The 18,539-nt window shown below is 36.8% G+C and overlaps 2 protein-coding genes across 2 annotated transcripts; both read left to right on the top strand.

The window, feature by feature from the left end:
• Positions 1 to 1,613: 1,613 nt before the first annotated feature.
• On the top strand, positions 1,614 to 5,814 carry LOC124884339 (extracellular calcium-sensing receptor-like). The gene is made up of 4 exons (XM_047392217.1): positions 1,614 to 3,393; positions 3,494 to 3,715; positions 3,792 to 3,915; positions 4,104 to 5,814. Exons 1-4 carry the CDS (start codon positions 2,911 to 2,913, stop codon positions 5,000 to 5,002), a joined length of 1,728 nt encoding a protein of 575 aa, XP_047248173.1. The 5' UTR covers positions 1,614 to 2,910; the 3' UTR covers positions 5,003 to 5,814.
• A 5,453-nt stretch (positions 5,815 to 11,267) lies between these two features.
• On the top strand, positions 11,268 to 15,677 carry LOC124884712 (extracellular calcium-sensing receptor-like). The gene is made up of 7 exons (XM_047392761.1): positions 11,268 to 11,377; positions 11,466 to 11,751; positions 11,836 to 12,408; positions 12,773 to 12,895; positions 13,087 to 13,210; positions 13,354 to 14,309; positions 15,612 to 15,677. Exons 1-7 carry the CDS (start codon positions 11,268 to 11,270, stop codon positions 15,675 to 15,677), a joined length of 2,238 nt encoding a protein of 745 aa, XP_047248717.1.
• The last annotated feature ends 2,862 nt before the right edge of the window (positions 15,678 to 18,539 follow it).

Raw genomic sequence — 18,539 nt, 5'->3', positions numbered from 1 at the left:
GCTTGGGTTCTCACCAGGTACTCCGGCTTCCTTCCACAGTCCAAAGACATGACTGTTAGGTTAATTTGGCTCTCTAAATTAAATATGAATATATATTTATATATATATATTAAATTAAATATTAATATATATATATATAATATCATATAATATAATATTAAATATATTCATAATCACAACAGTAGCAACATTAAGCAAAGTGCTAAACAGAGCAGATGACTGAGTGCTGAGTTCTAATTACATTTTGGCTCACATGCCTCACTGTTTACAATGTAAACAATGTATTCTTTTTGTACTTAATAGTCGAAATTTGCAAATTCCCAGCCAGAAAAACAGCAATGCACCCTGAAGTCAAAATTCCAACTCAGAAAGTTGTAACTTGCTGATTAACCATGGGCAAATCTTAATTCAGTGTCTACTATGGCTGTTAGCATATTAAATTCAGTTAAGGTTTCACATATCAAATACAAGCTAATCACTTCTGATGGTTTGCATCTCCTTAAATCACACATTGCTGTAACATATCTACTTGTGAACAAGTTTGTTTTGATGCATGAAATGGAGAGAAATATGCTGTTATTGGCTTGCATTGCTAATCATAGTTTGCACAAAAACCAAATACCACTTTTCTAACTTGTACTAATGATCTAACTTGGGTGTGATGTCATTCCCAGTTCCAAGCTCTGACTTCCAAGACAACTTGAATGCAGCATAATAAAATTTCTTGGAAAATGTTTCATGGTCATGCCAGGGTAAGCTGGTTTGACTGGATCCATCGCAAGTCTGCCTGCTTGTAGATCTTTCCTGGCAGTCATAGCAGACAATGCAGTAGTTTTGCAGGTCAAGCAGAATATATATTTACTTGAAAACCAGGTCTGGCCATATGATCACAAACTACTTCCATCATTTGGTTTTGCCAGTTGATCTGTAAACCTATGCAGTGTTTTCAGCTCAGAGGTTATGCTGCAGTTGTACAAAAAATGAGTGTATAGCACCTGATAATAAATGTGACTAAAAACACTGAGGAAAAACACAAATAGTCTTTGGGAACACTAGCCATACTTAGCAATACTCTGTTATGTAAGCTAACACCTTTTCTGACTTCTCTGACGGACATATATGGAACGCGGAAGTTCGTTTGTTTTAAAGGTGCATTTAATTAGGCAAAATCATGATTTACAAACAAAACAGCTAAACAAGCTAAAAAAAAAAGCTTCCACATTTTATTTTATGGAATGAACAGCATATAATGTGACTGATTTTAAAGCAAACTCTTAACAGAATCCCTTTTGGATTTTTAGTTTTACAGATTTGCTTGATAGTTAGCATACTAATTAAAGTTTTGTTTAAAATTACAGTTCCATGACATTGCTTAATCAAGCATGCCGGAATGTTTCTGTCAGAAAAGCTTAATTTCAGAAAATATTTTCTATCAAATTTTCTCATATGAGACCTCTTGCTGACAAAACGTTTGTTAGGAGGTCTTAAGTTTTCCTTAAAGTAAGCTACAATACTATTTTTAAGTGTCATTAAAATGATTAATGTTATATAACTTTAGGTAATATCTAAACATGTATCAGGTTAGTATTTTTAACATTTTTTTATCAAAAAAGTATAAAAATTAACTAAGACATAGAGGTATCTAGCATGCATATTCTGCTCAGCAATCACCTCCCTTTTGTGCTATCCACCAATCTGTGACTGCTTTGCCTTGTGGGAAAAAAATTAACCCTCCATGATGACATATTTTCCTACATCAGTCAGGTCTTAAGACTCATGCTTTGATCCAAATCTGACAATGCAGTGCAAACATGCAAAGAAGTGCTCTTGTATATCTTTGTGTTCTCTACATGAACACAGTTAATGCCTGTGAGCTCGTGGGTAAATTTGACATGCCAAGTTTATTTAAAGAAGGTGACATAATGATTGGGGGGATTTTCCCAGTTTTTAACAAAGATGTCAGCAACGTTGCTACATTTGAGGGGGAAATTCCTGCAGTGACGTGTGCCCTGTAAGTTTGACTGTTTCTGTTATTTTTTTTATTCTTACCGTATACAATTATGACTGTGCGCGTATCTACTTTACAGTATGAAACATGACCAAATATCTTTGCAGGTTTGACCTTCGAGCTTTTCGATGGACCCAAATGATGATATTTGCAATAGCAGAAATTAACAAAGATTCTGGGCTTCTTCCCAATATCTCTCTGGGTTACAGAATTCTCAATTCATGTTCATCTCCTACAAATACTTTACGAGCTGCACTAACTCTGACAAGTAGTAAAAATGAAATAAAAACAGCTTCTGGCTGTTCTCCAGCGATATCTGCAGTCATTGCAGAGGCAGGATCCTCTCAGTCTTTGGCAGTTGCTGGAATTCTTGGACCATTTCAAGTTCCAGTAGTAAGCGACAGTAATGTTTCTGAACTTTTCCGTTATTAATGGAATTCACATTAGTGTAAATTGCTTTAAAATGTTGTAATTTTTATTACAATATACTTTATATACAATATATATTTTACAATATAGAATTTTATTGTAACTAATGCTTTGGGTCTTTTTTCTAGGTAAGTTATTTCTCAACATGTGCCTGTCTCAGTAACAGAGCTAAATACCCTACTTTTTTTCGAACAATCCCTAGCGATTACTTCCAGGCAAAAGCTTTGGCAGCACTTGTCAAACATTTTGGTTGGGAGTGGATTGGAGCCATACAGTCAGACAATGATTATGGACGAAATGGGGTTCTGGCTTTTACAGAGGAAGTTAAAAAGTTTGGGATTTGTATTGCTTTTGTTGGGACAGTTCTGCGAACGTACCCTCTGGAGAGGATTCTGAAAGTTATAGAAATTATCAAACAATCAACTGTCAAAGTAATTCTGGCTTTTACTCCTGAGGGTGATTTTTCTCCTTTAATGAGAGAGGTTGTGAAGCACAACATCACAGGAATTCAGTGGCTCGCTAGTGAAGCATGGATAACAGCACCTCAGCCTTCGACCCCTGAAATGTATCAAGCATTTGGTGGTGCTTTGGGATTTGTCGTTCAGAAGATGGCTATTCCTAATCTAAATCCATTTCTTACAGATATTAACCCTTATAGAGATCCAAGTGAGCCTTTTGTGAAGGATTTTTGGGAGATAATAGTAGGTTGTAAACCTGTTTCACATGGGATGGACACTGGTGCAGTGAAAGCAACTAAAATATGCGCAGGCAATGAGACATTGATGGATTACACCGAGGATGTGTTCTTCAATGTCACACAGCTTAGAGTGTCCTATAATGTGTATAAAGCTGTTTATGCTATTGCACATGCCCTTCACCAGCTGATGTTCTGCCAACCAGCAGGAGAAAAAACTGTTAAGCCTTGTTTGAATATATCCGATATTCATCCTAAAGAGGTGAGCAATAAAGCAAAAGTAGTCCAACAGTGCTTCTTGTTGGCAGCAAATAATAAAAATATTCCAAAACTTTTAACATGACATATTTTCTTATTCTAAGGTTACTTATCACCTACAAAGAGTAAACTTCAGGAATCAGTTTGGAGATTATGTGTTTTTTGATGAGAATGGCAATCCTCCTGCTTCCTATGATATCATTAACTGGCAGCTCAATAACGGACAGGTCCAGCATGTGACTCTGGGTCATTTTGCATCCACAAAAAATGGAGATTATACACTTAGCATACAAGAAGAAAAAATTGTTTGGAGGACAGGGAAAATGGTAAAAATATAGTGTTCTTTCCCCATACTCAGATCATTACAACACAAAAGAAAAATGACCATATTTTTTCCTTTAGGTTCCAACATCAGTGTGCTCAAATGCTTGTCCAGTAGGAACCAGGAAAGCTCAAATCAAAGGAAAACCTACATGCTGTTTTGATTGTATTCCTTGTGCAGGTGGAACTATAGCCAACTCAACAGGTAGACAAACATGATTTGAGAGAGCATATTTTATTCTAAAACCAAGTACAGTCCAGTATTGAATATTTTATGCTAAGTGATCTTTTTGTAATTCAAACCTTTTCTGCCAAATAATTAATTCTCTTGTTGAGTTTTATCTCATTTGTGCGGCCTGTACAATGTCATCAGTCCTTTTTCTTTCTCAACAGCTGCAGCAGGATGCATGCCCTGTCCACAGGAATACTGGTCTAATGAAAGAAAAGATGGGTGCATTCCAAAGACAGTTGAGTTTCTGGCATATCATGAGCCCATGGGAATAGCTCTCACAGTTGTTGCATTGCTAGGGGCCTCCCTGTCACTGCTCACAATGGCCATGTTTTTCCACTACAGAGAAACTCCAGTAATAAAGGCCAGCAACTCAGAACTGAGCTGCTTCTTGCTGTTTTCTCTCTTCCTGTGTTTTCTCTGCCCTCTCACCTTCATTGGTAGACCTACAGTCTGGACATGCATGCTGCGCCACACAGCTTTTGGTGTGACATTTGCACTTTGTATTTCCTGCATTCTGGGAAAAACCATTGTTGTTGTAACTGCCTTTAAAGCCACACATCCTGGTAATAAAGTTGCGGTAAAGTTTGGCCCCACACAGCAAAGGATCATTGTTTGCTCCTGCACATTGATTCAAATAGTGATATGCATAATGTGGCTGAAATTAAATCCTCCCTTGCCAGATCAGATTTTCAAATACAGCAACAAGAAGATCGTTTTAGAATGCAACACAGGGTCTGAGGTTGCTTTTTATGTAGTTTTGGGATACATTGGATTTCTTGCAGTGGTATGTCTGGTTCTTGCATTTTTAACTAGAAAATTGCCAGATAATTTTAATGAAGCCAAATTTATTACATTCAGCATGCTGATATTCTGTGCTGTTTGGATTACTTTTATTCCAGCATATGTCAGCTCTCCAGGAAAGTTCACTGTAGCTGTGGAAATTTTTGCAATTTTGTCATCAGCATTTGGTTTATTAATTTGCATTTTTGCACCTAAATGTTACATAATCTTGATAAAGCCAGAAAAAAACACAAGGAAAAATGTTATGGGAAAAAAATAGGAGAACAAGAAATATAATTTTGTTTTTGTCTGCTTTTTCTGAAATGAGATTAGGTGCATTTAAATCACAAAGTACATTGGGACTAAACATAGAATAATCCATAGTGTAAAACATAATGATGAATTCAGTGATTACCATACCAAGAAAACTGTTTAGTAATTATATGTTAAAATTGGCTAAACTGAATTTCATCTGTATGCTAGTGTTACAGAAACCCTAAACATAAATGTGAATCTTTCTACCTTTTTACCATGAATCTTTCTTGCTACCTTTTTGCAATTTTTAAATGTTTTTCTTCTAACTCAAAATAACTTAACCCTTGTGCATTCTTAATATCCTGTTTACTCCCCTTGTCCTAAAGGTCAAAAATGACCCATAATACAATCTTTGTATCCTATTGGTGTACAGCCCACATGGAAACATAAACAAAAACAAAGTATAATTTTTTTTTTTTCTAATAATGGGGTCCCTTTAGGAAAAGTCTTAAAATTTCAAGTTGGAAAAAGGTGGTTCAAGGTATTTTTTCTACAGCTAAACGTAGTAGTGGGTCACTTTTGACCCGCAAGACAACACAAGGGTTAAAACACATGCTACATTGCAATTTGATAAAAACAATTATGATTAAATTAATTAATAATTTATATATTGTGCTAAGTGTAAATATACAATTTCTCTGTCAGCAAAAGATTTGTAAATTTCCAATTACATGTTGGTAATATGGTGGTGTGTGGTTTTGTGAGGTTAGTTGCAGACAAATAGTGATGACAAAATGACTGATAATCAACAATTCATGCTTATCTCTTAAAAATACAATCTTTTATTTCTTAGGTTTTAAAATGACTTTATCTTAATAGTTATCTGTCATAATGCACACCACAATCAGTGTCTAGGAATTAAAAATAAAGATTTGTTTGATGCAAGGTAATGATTTGTCTTTGTTCTAAAAGAGCCTCACTGTGTATATTCTCCACTTTAAACAAATATGTTCGTTGTGCATCATCTGACTCATTAGATAGAGTCATTTACTTTAGGATGAAAAGTGTATTTGATTTTATTGCTGGTTAATGTCAGAATAGTGTGCAGTGCTGAGTAGGTTGACATTTTACAAGAGGTATCTTATTTCTAACTTCAGAAAGAACATTTTAAACTGGATTTTCTGTATTATTCTCCATTTAAAAAGTTTCCCAGTTTATACTCAAATTACCTTATGGGAAGTTTCAGGACTTCATAGGGTCACACTTAAGAATTAACTGAGGAATTGTATCTGAACACATTAAGGTTTCACTAAGCTTCTTGCAGTAGTTGGGTACTAGAGGTTGACATTTTTTCGGGAATCCCACGGGTCACGGGATTCCCATGGGAATCCCGCGGGATGGGAGACAGCATTAGTAAAGATCACGTGATTGGGATGGTATAGGATAAAAAAATTAACAGGAGCAGGAGCCAACCAATAGGAGGGAAAACAAACCAGGATCAATTGTCTTTGGAAATGTAAAACTGAAACTTTGTTATAAACTTTAAGAAAAATAAACTTGGATCGACGCCGCCATTGTGTAGTTTTTTTCCAAGAAGCCTATACTATAATGCGAGTCAAACAAACTACACGACCCACAAGCCAACAGTGCTTCTGATCGATGTTTTCCACCTGTGTTGGGCCCTGTCCCAATACTTGCACTTCCACCCTTGTGTCCCTGAATTGCGCGTTCCCGTAGATAGGTTCGAGTGCGTACTGTGTCCCAATTCTCCAGAGTGGTCCTTACCCCCGCCCCCTTTGTGCCCTCAATCCACACTTTGGCCAAGCGAGTATCTAAGCGGACTTCGCCGAAGTATATTACCCACAATTCACTGCTGCAGATGACGTTGCGAGCAAAAACCTATCACAACCATCAACATAATCAACCATCAAATCAGTATAATAAGAACTGCGTGAACTTTAGACAGCAAGCCGACAAATATTTTTTTTTACTGGTTTTCCAGGCTCAACATTGTAAGATACCACTGGGTTCAGAGTGAGTCTGGGCAGTCAGTAGGCCATAACACTGAAGTTACCTTTCAAACAAACACTGGCGCAGCAAGAGTCTGGTGTATAAGCCTCCTTTGCTTCCTGCACGTTCTTCTCCTCAAAACAATTGCTTGTTGTAGTTTTAAATAGTTTTTTTAGCAACAAGACTGTGAAAACAGCGCTGGGTCCCGCCCTTTTTGATGTTGCATTTACGGTGCAGAGGTGCAAGTCAATGACGTCACTCCTACTGTCCCAATTCTCCAATTTTGCACGCTTGTAACCTGCGCACTTCAACCCCTACATGCACTTGTACAAAGTACACTCTTCATAGAGGGGTGTAGGGTGTAGTGTGGGAATTGGGACAGGGCCTTGAAAATGGAGGGAGCAAACGCAGGCGGAGAACTGGACATGGTAAAATTGGATTTGCAACGTAAAGTCAGAAGTAAGGACTTATCTATTAAACTCATAGAACTGACAGAAAAGTCGCAAATATTACCGAACTTCAGGAGAGTTGAATGTAGCGGTGTTGTTTAGTCGCAATCAAGTACACCAGTGATTAAGGCACACTTGGAAGGCAAATTCTGGTTTGAATCAGCCCTGCATCTCTTCATTCGTCAAACGAAAAGTACCAAAGTACCATCACGCGTCAAGTCTCATCTGATCAACAAAATTGCTCCATGTGCACTAAAGGTTTAAGAGCTTTTGCCACAGTAGAGGGGAAAGGTACGGAGCCCGCGAGGGGACATGGAGGAATTTTTTCTTTTGCGTCCCCACGCAATACTTTTGCGTTTGCTCGCAAAAGTTGTTAATCGCCTTGAGAAAGGTGTGCATTTTGGAACAGCAGCACAGATGAAAAACTGCTCACAAAACAACACTGATATGGCATTGGTATGGTTTATTTGTCATATGAAGGTTAACACACACTCAACAATGCGATTAAATGCTTAGGATAAGAAGAACCATTGAAATCACCATAAAAACAAAAGTGGTGTGCAAAAAAAAAAAACAAAGTACACATCATGTAGCAACAGTAAGAAAAAAAAGTGTCACAGATGTGGTTTCGTGCAGTATTATTGTCCAGAGTTCAGTAGTTTGACAGCTTGTGGACAATAACTGTCTTTAAGTCTGATTGAAGATCATTTTATTTAAGGCCAATTTCAAAATAAAACTCAATAAATCTCAAAAAGGGGTGTAATGTTTGTTCCATTTTTTCAGTTACCTGGTTTGGAAACTATCCCACAAAGTATTGCGAGATAACGCAAAGACTATTGCATGGGAACGCAAAAAGTATTGCGTGGGGGCGCAAAAGAAAAAGAAATTCCCCCATGTCCCCTCGTGGGCTCCGTAGAAAGGCTTCATCAAGGGAAGATATTAAATAAATACGTTGTGAAATAGAAAAAAAAGGTATGTACCATTAAATGTACAATTTATTTTAATACATCATTAAATATTAAGTGTACCACTAGTTACGTTATGTCATCTTTAAAATTATACTTAATTATTCAGTGGCACATTTGATTGCATAATAGTCTATTTCATGATATAATAGTACATTTATTATTTCTAATGATGTATTAAATAAATAAATGGTACATTTAATTTAATGGCACATTTAATATTACATTTCTTTCATGTTACATTTACTTCACTTATGGGACATTCACAACATTTATTTATTTAATGATGATTTTATTGTTTTAATTTTGTCCAGTTTGACCCTCCATTCTTGATGCTTGTATAGGTCATGTCAGAATTTGAATCAGGTGTTCTGGAGCAGACACACATCTGAAACCTGTAGGGAAGGGGTCCCTGAGGACCAGGGCTGTGAACCACTGAGGTACAGTTTCTAAATTGTGAAGGTAATGCTTTTTTGCACTTCTGTTACAGTAGTACAGTTCTCTTGCTAGGTGCATTTTTCTTTCGTTTCAGCAACTTGAACCATAAAAGTGATGTCATTGTTCAAAGGAAACAATCACTTAATAAATGAGTAAAATACAACTATGTACATTTTGTTTATTCAGCTAAGATAGGCGTGGTCTGTTTCCCTGTTTGATATTTTATTATTTCTTCATTATTATTCTTTTTACTTTAACTGGCCATTACTACAGCTAAAAACAGGGACCTAACTGGTCCTTCAAACAAAGAATCATGTACAGTTATGCACTCAATACTTGGTCGGGAATCCTTTTGCAGAAATGACTGCTTCAATGCAGCGTGGCATGGAGGCAATCAGCCTGTGGCACTGCTGAGGTCTTATGGGAGGCCCAGGATGCTTCGATAGCGGCCTTTAGCTCATCCAGTGTTGGATATTGAGTCCCTCAATGTTCTCTTCACAATATCCCACAGATTCTCTATGGGGTTCAGGTCAGGAAAGTTGGCAGGCCAATTGAGCACAGTGATACCATGGTCAGTAAACCATTTATCAGTGGTTTTGGCACTGTGAGCAGGTGCCAGGTCGTGCTGAAAAATGAAATATTCATCTCCATAAAGCTTTTCAGCAGATGGAAGCATGAAGTGCTCCAAAATCTCCTGATAGCTAGCTGCATTGACCCTGCCCTTGATAAAACACAGTGGACCAACACCAGCAGCTGACACGGCACCCCAGACCATCACTGACTGTGGGTACTTGACACTGGACTTCTGGCATTTTGGCATTTCCTTCTCCCCAGTCTTCCTCCAGACTCTGGCACCTTGATTTCCGAATGACATGCAGAATTTGCTTTCATCCAAAAAAAGTACTTTGGACCACTGAGCAACAGTCCAGTGCTGCTTCTCTGTAGCCCAGGTCAGGCGCTTCTGTCGCTGTTTGTGGTTCAAAAGTGGCTTGACCTGGGGAATGCGGCACCTGTAGCCCATTTCCTGCACACGCCTGTACACGGTGGCTCTGGATGTTTCTACTCCAGACTCAGTCCATTGCTTCCGCAGGTCCCCCAAGGTCTGGAATCGGCCCTTCTCCACAATCTTCCTCAGGGTCCGGTCACCTCTTCTCGTTGTGCAGCGTTTTCTGCCACATTTTTTCCTTCCCACAGACTTCCCACTGAGGTGCCTTGATACAGCACTCTGGGAACAGCCTATTCGTTCAGAAATTTCTTTCTGTGTCTTACCCTCTTGCTTGAGGGTGTCAATAGTGGCCTTCTGGACAGCAGTCAGGTTGGCAGTCTTACCCATGATTGGGGTTTTGAGTGATGAACCAGGCTGGGAGTTTTAAAGGCCTCAGGAATCTTTTGCAGGTGTTTAGAGTTAACTCGTTGATTCAGATGATTAGGTTCATAGCTCGTTTAGAGACCCTTTTAATGATATGCTAATTTTGTGAGATAGGAATTTTGGGTTTTCATGAGCTGTATGCCAAAATCATCCGTATTAAGACAATAAAAGACCTGAAATATTTCAGTTAGTGTGCAATGAATCTAAAATATATGAATGTTAAATTTTCATCATTACATTATGGAAAATAATTAACTTTATCACAATATGCTAATATTTTGAGAAGGACCTATATATATACCATAGACAGCTGCACAATACAATCTGGTGTCCCGTATACCTCAAATGCAATCCTTCAAATTTTTCTTTAAATTTAGATGCATTAGACAACATTTATTTAATGTTGTCTAATGCATCAAAGACCCCTGTTTCAGGTGACCTTTACTTACTGTTTTTACTGACTGTCAGATGCTTCATCGAATGTAAACAAGTTATACCAAACATTTGTTTAAAGGTAGTCTGATGTACAGCAAATCATTGATCTCCGATGTACTGAAAAATAGTTGAGCTTTAGGGTAGTATATTCAAACATGTATTTAAACAAAACCACATGCAGCAAAAACTATTTACTATAGGTTTACACACAGATTTGTAGGACCACCTGGATACACATGAACGGTATGATTTGTTGTGTTGTTTTTCTAAGACTGGGGCATGGAATAAATCAAAATAATGATCAATGTCCTTAATAATTATTATTTTTTTGGTAAAATCATACCTTTTAATGAGAAATTTTGTATGACTAAACTGCACTTGGGTCAAGTGATGTGTGGTTTAAATGTTCGGGTTGATTTTTCCTGTAGTGCAAACCTTGACTGTGTGAGAATGTCCTAAGGGACGTCTTCACGCATCCGACTCGGCAGTTATAAAAGCTCAGTCCTCATCTCCTTTTGACAATGCAACATAAACATGGAGGAAACTACTCTTTTACTTTTGTGTGTTTTCTACATTAGCCAAGTTTATGGCTGTGAGGTGACTGGAAAATTTCATATGCCATATATGTTTAAACAAGGACACATAATGATTGGTGGAATTTTTCCAATTTTCAACAAAGAGATAAGCAGCACTTCTAGATTTGAGTGGGAGCCTCTTGGAGTTACGTGTGAAGGGTAACATTTATTTATTTTCCACATTCACTGTATATATAGTTTGAACTTTGTGTTTTAAGCTTATTCTTTATCTTTCTTGTTTTTTTAGATTTGATCTGCGTGCTTTCCGATGGACCCAAGTGATGATATTTGCAATTGACGAAATTAACAAAGATCCTGCTCTCCTTCCAAACATTTCTCTTGGTTATAGGATTTTTGACTCTTGTGCCTCTCCTACTAATGCTGTACGTGCTGCATTAACACTGGGAGGTCAACCAGATGGGATAGAACTTACTTCTTCTTGTCCTCCAGCAATATCTGCTCTTATAGCTGAGTCAGGATCATCTCAGTCCTTAGCTGTTTCTGAAACTCTTGGACCATTTCAAGTGCCAATAGTACGAGATAACATAACACAGTTTTTTACTTGCTTTATGGAGTAATTTTGTATGATTTAAAATAATTTTTTTTTTCTTTTGTAGGTAAGTTATTTCTCAACATGTGCCTGTCTAAGTAACAGAGCTAAATACCCAACCTTTTTCCGAACAATCCCCAGCGATTACTTCCAGGCAAAAGCTTTGGCTGCCCTAATTAAGCATTTTGGCTGGGAGTGGATTGGAGTCATACAATCAGACAATGATTATGGACAAAATGGAATCCTTGCATTCACTGAGGAGATTAAAACATTAAAGATTTGTATTGCTTTTATCGGTACAGTTCTTCGAACATACCCTCTCGATAAAATTCTGAAAGTTGTAGAAATGATCAAACAATCGACTGTCAAAGTAATTCTGGCTTTTGTTCCAGAGGGTGACTTTTACCCTTTGATGAAGGAGATAGTGAAACAGAACATCACAGGAATTCAGTGGATTGCCAGTGAAGCATGGATAACAGCAGCAAGACCTTCCACACCTCAGATGTATCAAGCTTTTGGTGGAGCTTTGGGATTTGTCGTTCAGAAGATGGCCATCCCAAATCTAAATCCATTTCTTACAGATATTAACCCTTATAGAGATCCAAGTGAGCCTTTTGTGAAGGATTTTTGGGAGATAATAGTAGGTTGTAAACCTGTTTCACATGGGATGGACCCTGGTGCAGTGAAAGCAACTAAAATATGCGCAGGCAATGAGACATTGATGGATTACACCGAGGATGTATTCTTCAATGTCACACAGCTTAGAGTGTCCTATAATGTGTATAAAGCTGTTTATGCTATTGCACATGCCCTTCACCAGCTGATGTTCTGCCAACCAGCAGGAGAAAAAACTGTTAAGCCTTGTTTGAATATATCCGAAATTCATCCTAAAGAGGTGAGCAATAAAGCAAAATTAGTCCAACGGTGCTTCCTGTTGGCAGCAAATAATAATAAAAATATTCCAAAATGTTTAACATGACATCATGACGTTTTCTTATTCTAAGGTTACTTATCACCTACAAAGAGTAAACTTCAGGAATCAGTTTGGAGATTATGTGTTTTTTGATGAGAATGGCAATCCTCCTGCTTCCTATGATATCATTAACTGGCAGCTCAATAACGGACACGTCCAGCATGTGACTCTGGGTCATTTTGCATCCACTAAAAACGGAGATTATACACTTAGCATACAGGAGGAAAAAATTGTTTGGAGGACAGAAAAAAGGGTAATTATTTTTTAGTACAAGTCTCTTTGAGATATTATTTCTATGAAATCACAAAGTGACAAAGTTTATATTTTTTCTTTTTTTCCCTTTAGGTTCCTACTTCACTGTGCTCTAATGATTGCCCAACAGGGACAAGGAAAGCTCAAATCAGAGGGAAACCAACATGCTGTTTTGACTGCATTCCATGTGCAGATGGAACTATAGCCAACTTTACAGGTAGACAGATATGAGTCAAAACAAATACACCTATATAGTCTAATATGCATTTTAGGTTAAATATATTATATATTTACCTTGCTACTAAACATCTATTCCATCTATCCCATTTTGTTTCTACTTTGTGTGTGTTTTTGCAACAGGTGCAATGGACTGCACAGCCTGTCCACAGGAATACTGGTCGAATGAGCAACGAAATGAGTGTATTCCAAGAACAATTGAATTTCTGACGTACTATGAGCCCATGGGAATAGTTCTCACGGTTGTAGCATTGTTAGGGGCCTCCCTATCACTGCTAACAATGGCTGTTTTTATCCACTACAGAGAAACTCCAGTAATAAAGGCCAGCAACTCAGAGCTGAGCTGCTTCTTGCTGTTTTCTCTCTTCCTGTGTTTTCTCTGCCCTCTCACCTTCATTGGTAGACCTACAGTCTGGACGTGCATGTTGCGCCACACAGCTTTTGGGGTGACATTTGCACTTTGTATTTCCTGTGTCTTAGGAAAAACTATTGTGGTTGTAACTGCCTTTAAAGTCGTACAACCCAGCACCAAAGTTATATGGCATTTTGGTCCTATCCAACAAAGATGTATTGTTTGCTCTTGCACTTTGATTCAAGTAATTATCTGCATATCTTGGCTGAAATTAAAACCACCTTTTCCTGACAAAGTTTTTAGATACAGTAACAAGAAAATAGGTTTAGAATGTAACACAGGGTCTGAGGTTGCTTTTTATGCAGTACTGGGATACATAGGCATTCTTGCAGGTATATGTTTAATCCTTGCATTTTTAGCAAGAAAATTGCCTGACAATTTTAATGAAGCCAAATGTATAACATTCAGCATGCTGATATTCTGTGCTGTCTGGATCACTTTTATCCCAGCATATGTCAGCTCTCCAGGAAAGTTCACTGTAGCTGTGGAAATTTTTGCAATTTTGTCATCAGCGTTTGGTTTGTTGATCAGCATTTTTGCTCCAAAATGTTACATAATCTTGATAAAGCCAGATAAAAACACAAAAAAGTATGTTATGGGAACAAATGCTAATAAAAAATATAATTTGAAAATAAAAGATAATGATCACCCTGTCTACACAATTCCAGTAAGGCAATCCAAAAATATTTTGAATGAAAATTAGAAAAACTATATACATTAAAGCATTTACTGTAAATACATTCTTGCATTATGATGTCAAAAACTTCAAAATGCTCACTACTGAGTAGAAGTACATTACTTTACTGTAGTACAAATGGGACATTTTTTATAATTACAAACCCTGAAGCTAAACAGGTATTTTTAAATGTGTTTTTAGGATTTTCCTAATCAGACATTTGTCAACATTTTTGTATGCATTGTAAAAATCACATTTTCTTAAGTTAATGTTTGAATGTGAATTATGTAATAATGGTCAATAATTTATTTTACAATAAACATCAAAACATCACATAATGTGTGATAATGTTTGAGTAGTACAGTATTAACTTTAAAAAGTATATTCTGTTGGTGCCAAAGCCTATACAATTAGTTAGGAAATAAATGTTTTCAGACTCAGAACTTTATTCGCTTTGTTTGTGCACACAAACAAGAAATTGAACTTCAGTTCCACTTTGCTCTAAATTAAGACATTTTCAATATAAATATATAAAAATAATTGGTGAGAAATAAAAAGTTGTTTGTTTTTCTGTAAGTATACATAGATGCAGTGTTTGTACAAATGAATATAATTTTTAGCATAAGGTTTAATTTTAGCAAATTTTATTATGAGATAAATGGGTACACAGGTGCAGCAAACAAGTTAAACAAGTCTGTAAGAAGAACATAGAAAGTTGTGAATTTTACACAAAATAAAATGACTGGAGCAAAAATGGTCACTGGTAACAAAAATGTAATGTCTTTAGAAAATATACTAAAGACAAAAAACTGAATTATGCTCTAAGCATGAATAGTCATGTATTCAGGTGTGTCAGCAGCAATGCAAAGACAATTAAAAGCAAGCAAGTACTTACAAATATAAAACAAAAACTATAAAAATCAAAAAGTAAGTGTAGACTCTACAGTAAAAGAAGAAAAGAATTACGACATAAGAAAAAGAAATACTGTACTATGTTATGGCATACTCCAGTTAAAAGAAATGTGCAACTGAGTAGGGTGATTTGAAAATTTTTAAATTTACAAAAAACACAAATCTAGATTCAAATAATATCAAAACAGCTTAATTTAAACAGTGCTGATTCACAATATATGCCATCTCAAGGTTAATTACAATATGACTGTCAAGTGTTCTAGTGACATTGAGGTGCCTTCACTTGAAGGACCAGGACCAGACTTCAGATTTCACTCAGTTTAACTTTATTTGAAAATCAAAGTCCAATTTTTCCTTGCTGTCTTTGTGCCTTTCTTGTAGCTGCCATCTGTTCAGCTTGCTGTTCAGTCCAAACTGGTTTGCTCTGCATCCATGGCCTTTAAATAGGAGCTGCTGATTGCCCAAATTCAGCACACCTGGAGGAGTGCTCATGGCACACTGCTGTGCAACTGCTTACAGCATGTGTGCTTGTATGATGGCATGCAGTTCCATAAAGATGGTAAGACAGGTCACCGTGACAATGACTAAATCCAATATATTTTCAACTGTATACGATCCAGTTTATATACAAACAGTCAGCTTTAAATCTAGCTACAGTCCAATTTAATATCACTTAAGTGTAGTGGAGCCATTCCCTTTTCACAGGAAAAACCCTCCATCCCAAACAAATATATGGAAAAGTGGCCATCTGCCTTGCACAGTTTACGGTTGAGAGGACAGGACAGGAAAGAGACATAAACACAGATACTATCAACCATGTGTAGATTAGCCTGCAAAGTTCACCATAACAGTCAATCAACCTGTGCATCCTCTGTTCTCAAGTAAAAACAGGATGTAAACAGCATCAATCTAAGAGTGGCTATTTGACAAAACTGTCACAATGTTATTTGATTATAATCAACACCAATTAGCAATTGCCACTGGTAATACAACACAATGTTTGCAGTTTCTGTTGCACTTTCAATTCAATTCAGTTTTATTTATTTAGTGCCAATTCACAACGCATGTCTTCACAAGGAACTTTACAAAGTCCATTCAATCGCATCATAAAGATTTCAAGTCCGGTACATACATTACAAATAATCTTAACTATCAAACACTGCAGTAAGATTCAGTGTATTATTCAAATTGGTTAAAACGTTTTTCTATCTAATGAAACCAAGAAGATTGCATTGAATCAGTGGCTTGCAGCATTCACTCCTCCTGGATGAGCATGTAGAGACAGTAGGCAGTCACTTGCATTGACTTTGCAGCAATCCCTCATACTGAGCATGCATGTAGTGACAGTGGAAAGGAAAACTCCCGTTTAACAGGAAGAAACCTCCAGCAGAATCAGGCTCAGTGTGAACAGCCATCTGCCACGACTGACTGACTGACTATAGCTGTCTTTATTAGGCTTATTTATTACAGCCAACTTTTTACAAATCCTTAGCCCTAGATTTTCTTTGTGTTTTTTATGATAGATCATGCAAAAAAAAATAAATAAATAAAAAACAACTTTTTATTACACATAGAGGACTAAGAAGACTGGTGGTGCACATTAGTGTGGATGGTGTTTTAGATCATGAAAGATGGTTTATTATTTTTATTTTATATTTCAATCTCACGTAATCTTAAAAGTTACGTAATTCAACATTTAAATTCAGCTAAAAAATATATACATACAAGACTGTGTCAGCAGTTATTTAGAGTTCATTTACATATTTGATTATGTTGGGCAGATATGAATAAAAACTTCGAAAGTAATTAAGTTTACTGCAGTCACATAGTGAAGTGACAATAAATGTGGGATTTCTGCAACAGAAATTTATGTCCAGTCCAGTTATAGACAAGATATCAGCTTCCCAAAAGTTGGTGATCTTGTCATTATGTTCAATGACACATTCATTTTTAGAAAGAGACAAACCTATTCTGCAGTTTTTCCCAATCTTCTTGAATGTTATCAAAATACACTGCCTGGCCAAAAAAAAAAAGTAATCACCAAAAAAAAAACAACCAGTCTCTAATATTTTGTTGGACATCCTTTAGCTTTGATTCCTGCACGCATTCGCTGTGGCATTGTTTCGATATGCTTCTGCAATGTCAAAAGATTTATTTCCACCCAGTTTTGCATTAATTTTTCACCAAGATCTTGTATTGATGATGGTAGAATCTGACTACAGCCTTCTCCAGCACGTCCCCGACCATATGACCTTCTTCCATTGCTCCAGAGTCCAATCTTTATGCTCCCTAGCAAATTGAAGCCTTTTTTTCTGGTTAGCCTCACTAATTAGTGGTTTTCTTAAGGCTACACAGCTTTTAAGTCCCAATCCTTTGAGTTCCCTTCTCATTGTGCGTGTGGAAATGCTCTTACTTTCACTATTAAACATAGCCGGGAGTTCTACTCATGTTATTCTTCGATTTGATTTTACCATACGTTTAAATGATTGCCGATCACGATCATTCAGGATTTTTTTCCGGTTACATTTCTTCCTCGAAGACAATGGGTCCCCACTATCCTTCCAGTTTTTAATAATGCGTTGGACAGTTCTCAATGCAGTTTTGGTAGTTTCTGCAGTCTCCTTAGATGTTTTCTCTGCTTGATGCATGGCAATAATTTGACCCTTGTGAAACAGATTGACATCCTTTCCATGACCATGGGATGTGTCTTTCAACATGGTTGTTTAAGAAATGAGAAGCAACTCATTGCACTAGTTGGGGTTAAATAACATGCAGTAATTATCTAATGGGAGGCTTGTACCTATTTGCTTGGTTAAATCCAAGTGGTGACTTTGTTTTTGGCCAGGCAGTGTATTATGCATTGCAGTTTTTGGAAGATGTCTTTATGTTGCATGTTCTTCCTAAGTTATTTTTATAAATACATTTATAAATTTATGAATACTTCTTTAACTGATCTTTTTTGTGTGTGTGTCAGCCATCTTTAATTAGAAAGAGATCATTTGATTACAGCTTTGTTTATACCTCATTCTGACACCATCACCAGGCACAAAATCTATCCATCATCCATCCATCCTTCTATCCATCCATCTTCTTTTTGCTTCTTCTATACAGGGTTGCAAAGGAACTGGTGCCAATTTCCAGCAGTCTAGGGGTGAGAGGCAGGGTACACCCTGGACAGGTCTCCAGTCCATCACAGTCACAAATTCATGTGTACATTTTACAGTTCTCCACACAAGTGTTTTGAATATTCTACAAACGTTTATATTAATCCGTCTCTTACATTTTTAAATGTTTTGCAGTTGTTTCTTT

The sequence above is a fragment of the Girardinichthys multiradiatus genome, chromosome 18, assembly GCF_021462225.1.
Source record: "Girardinichthys multiradiatus isolate DD_20200921_A chromosome 18, DD_fGirMul_XY1, whole genome shotgun sequence".
NCBI classification, from domain to species: Eukaryota; Metazoa; Chordata; class Actinopteri; order Cyprinodontiformes; family Goodeidae; genus Girardinichthys; species Girardinichthys multiradiatus.
This window is presented reverse-complemented; position numbering and strand designations above follow the sequence as displayed.

Coding starts and splice junctions, on each gene's coding strand:
- LOC124884712 (XM_047392761.1), top strand. CDS start 11,268: ATGTTTAAACAAGGACACATAATGATTGGTGGAATTTTTCCAATTTTC. Junction 11,378..11,465: donor CTTGGAGTTACGTGTGAAGG/GTAACATTTATT, acceptor TTGTTTTTTTAG/ATTTGATCTGCGTGCTTTCC. Junction 11,752..11,835: donor GACCATTTCAAGTGCCAATA/GTACGAGATAAC, acceptor TTTCTTTTGTAG/GTAAGTTATTTCTCAACATG.
- LOC124884339 (XM_047392217.1), top strand. CDS start 2,911: ATGAGAGAGGTTGTGAAGCACAACATCACAGGAATTCAGTGGCTCGCT. Junction 3,394..3,493: donor CCGATATTCATCCTAAAGAG/GTGAGCAATAAA, acceptor TCTTATTCTAAG/GTTACTTATCACCTACAAAG. Junction 3,716..3,791: donor TTTGGAGGACAGGGAAAATG/GTAAAAATATAG, acceptor TTTTTCCTTTAG/GTTCCAACATCAGTGTGCTC.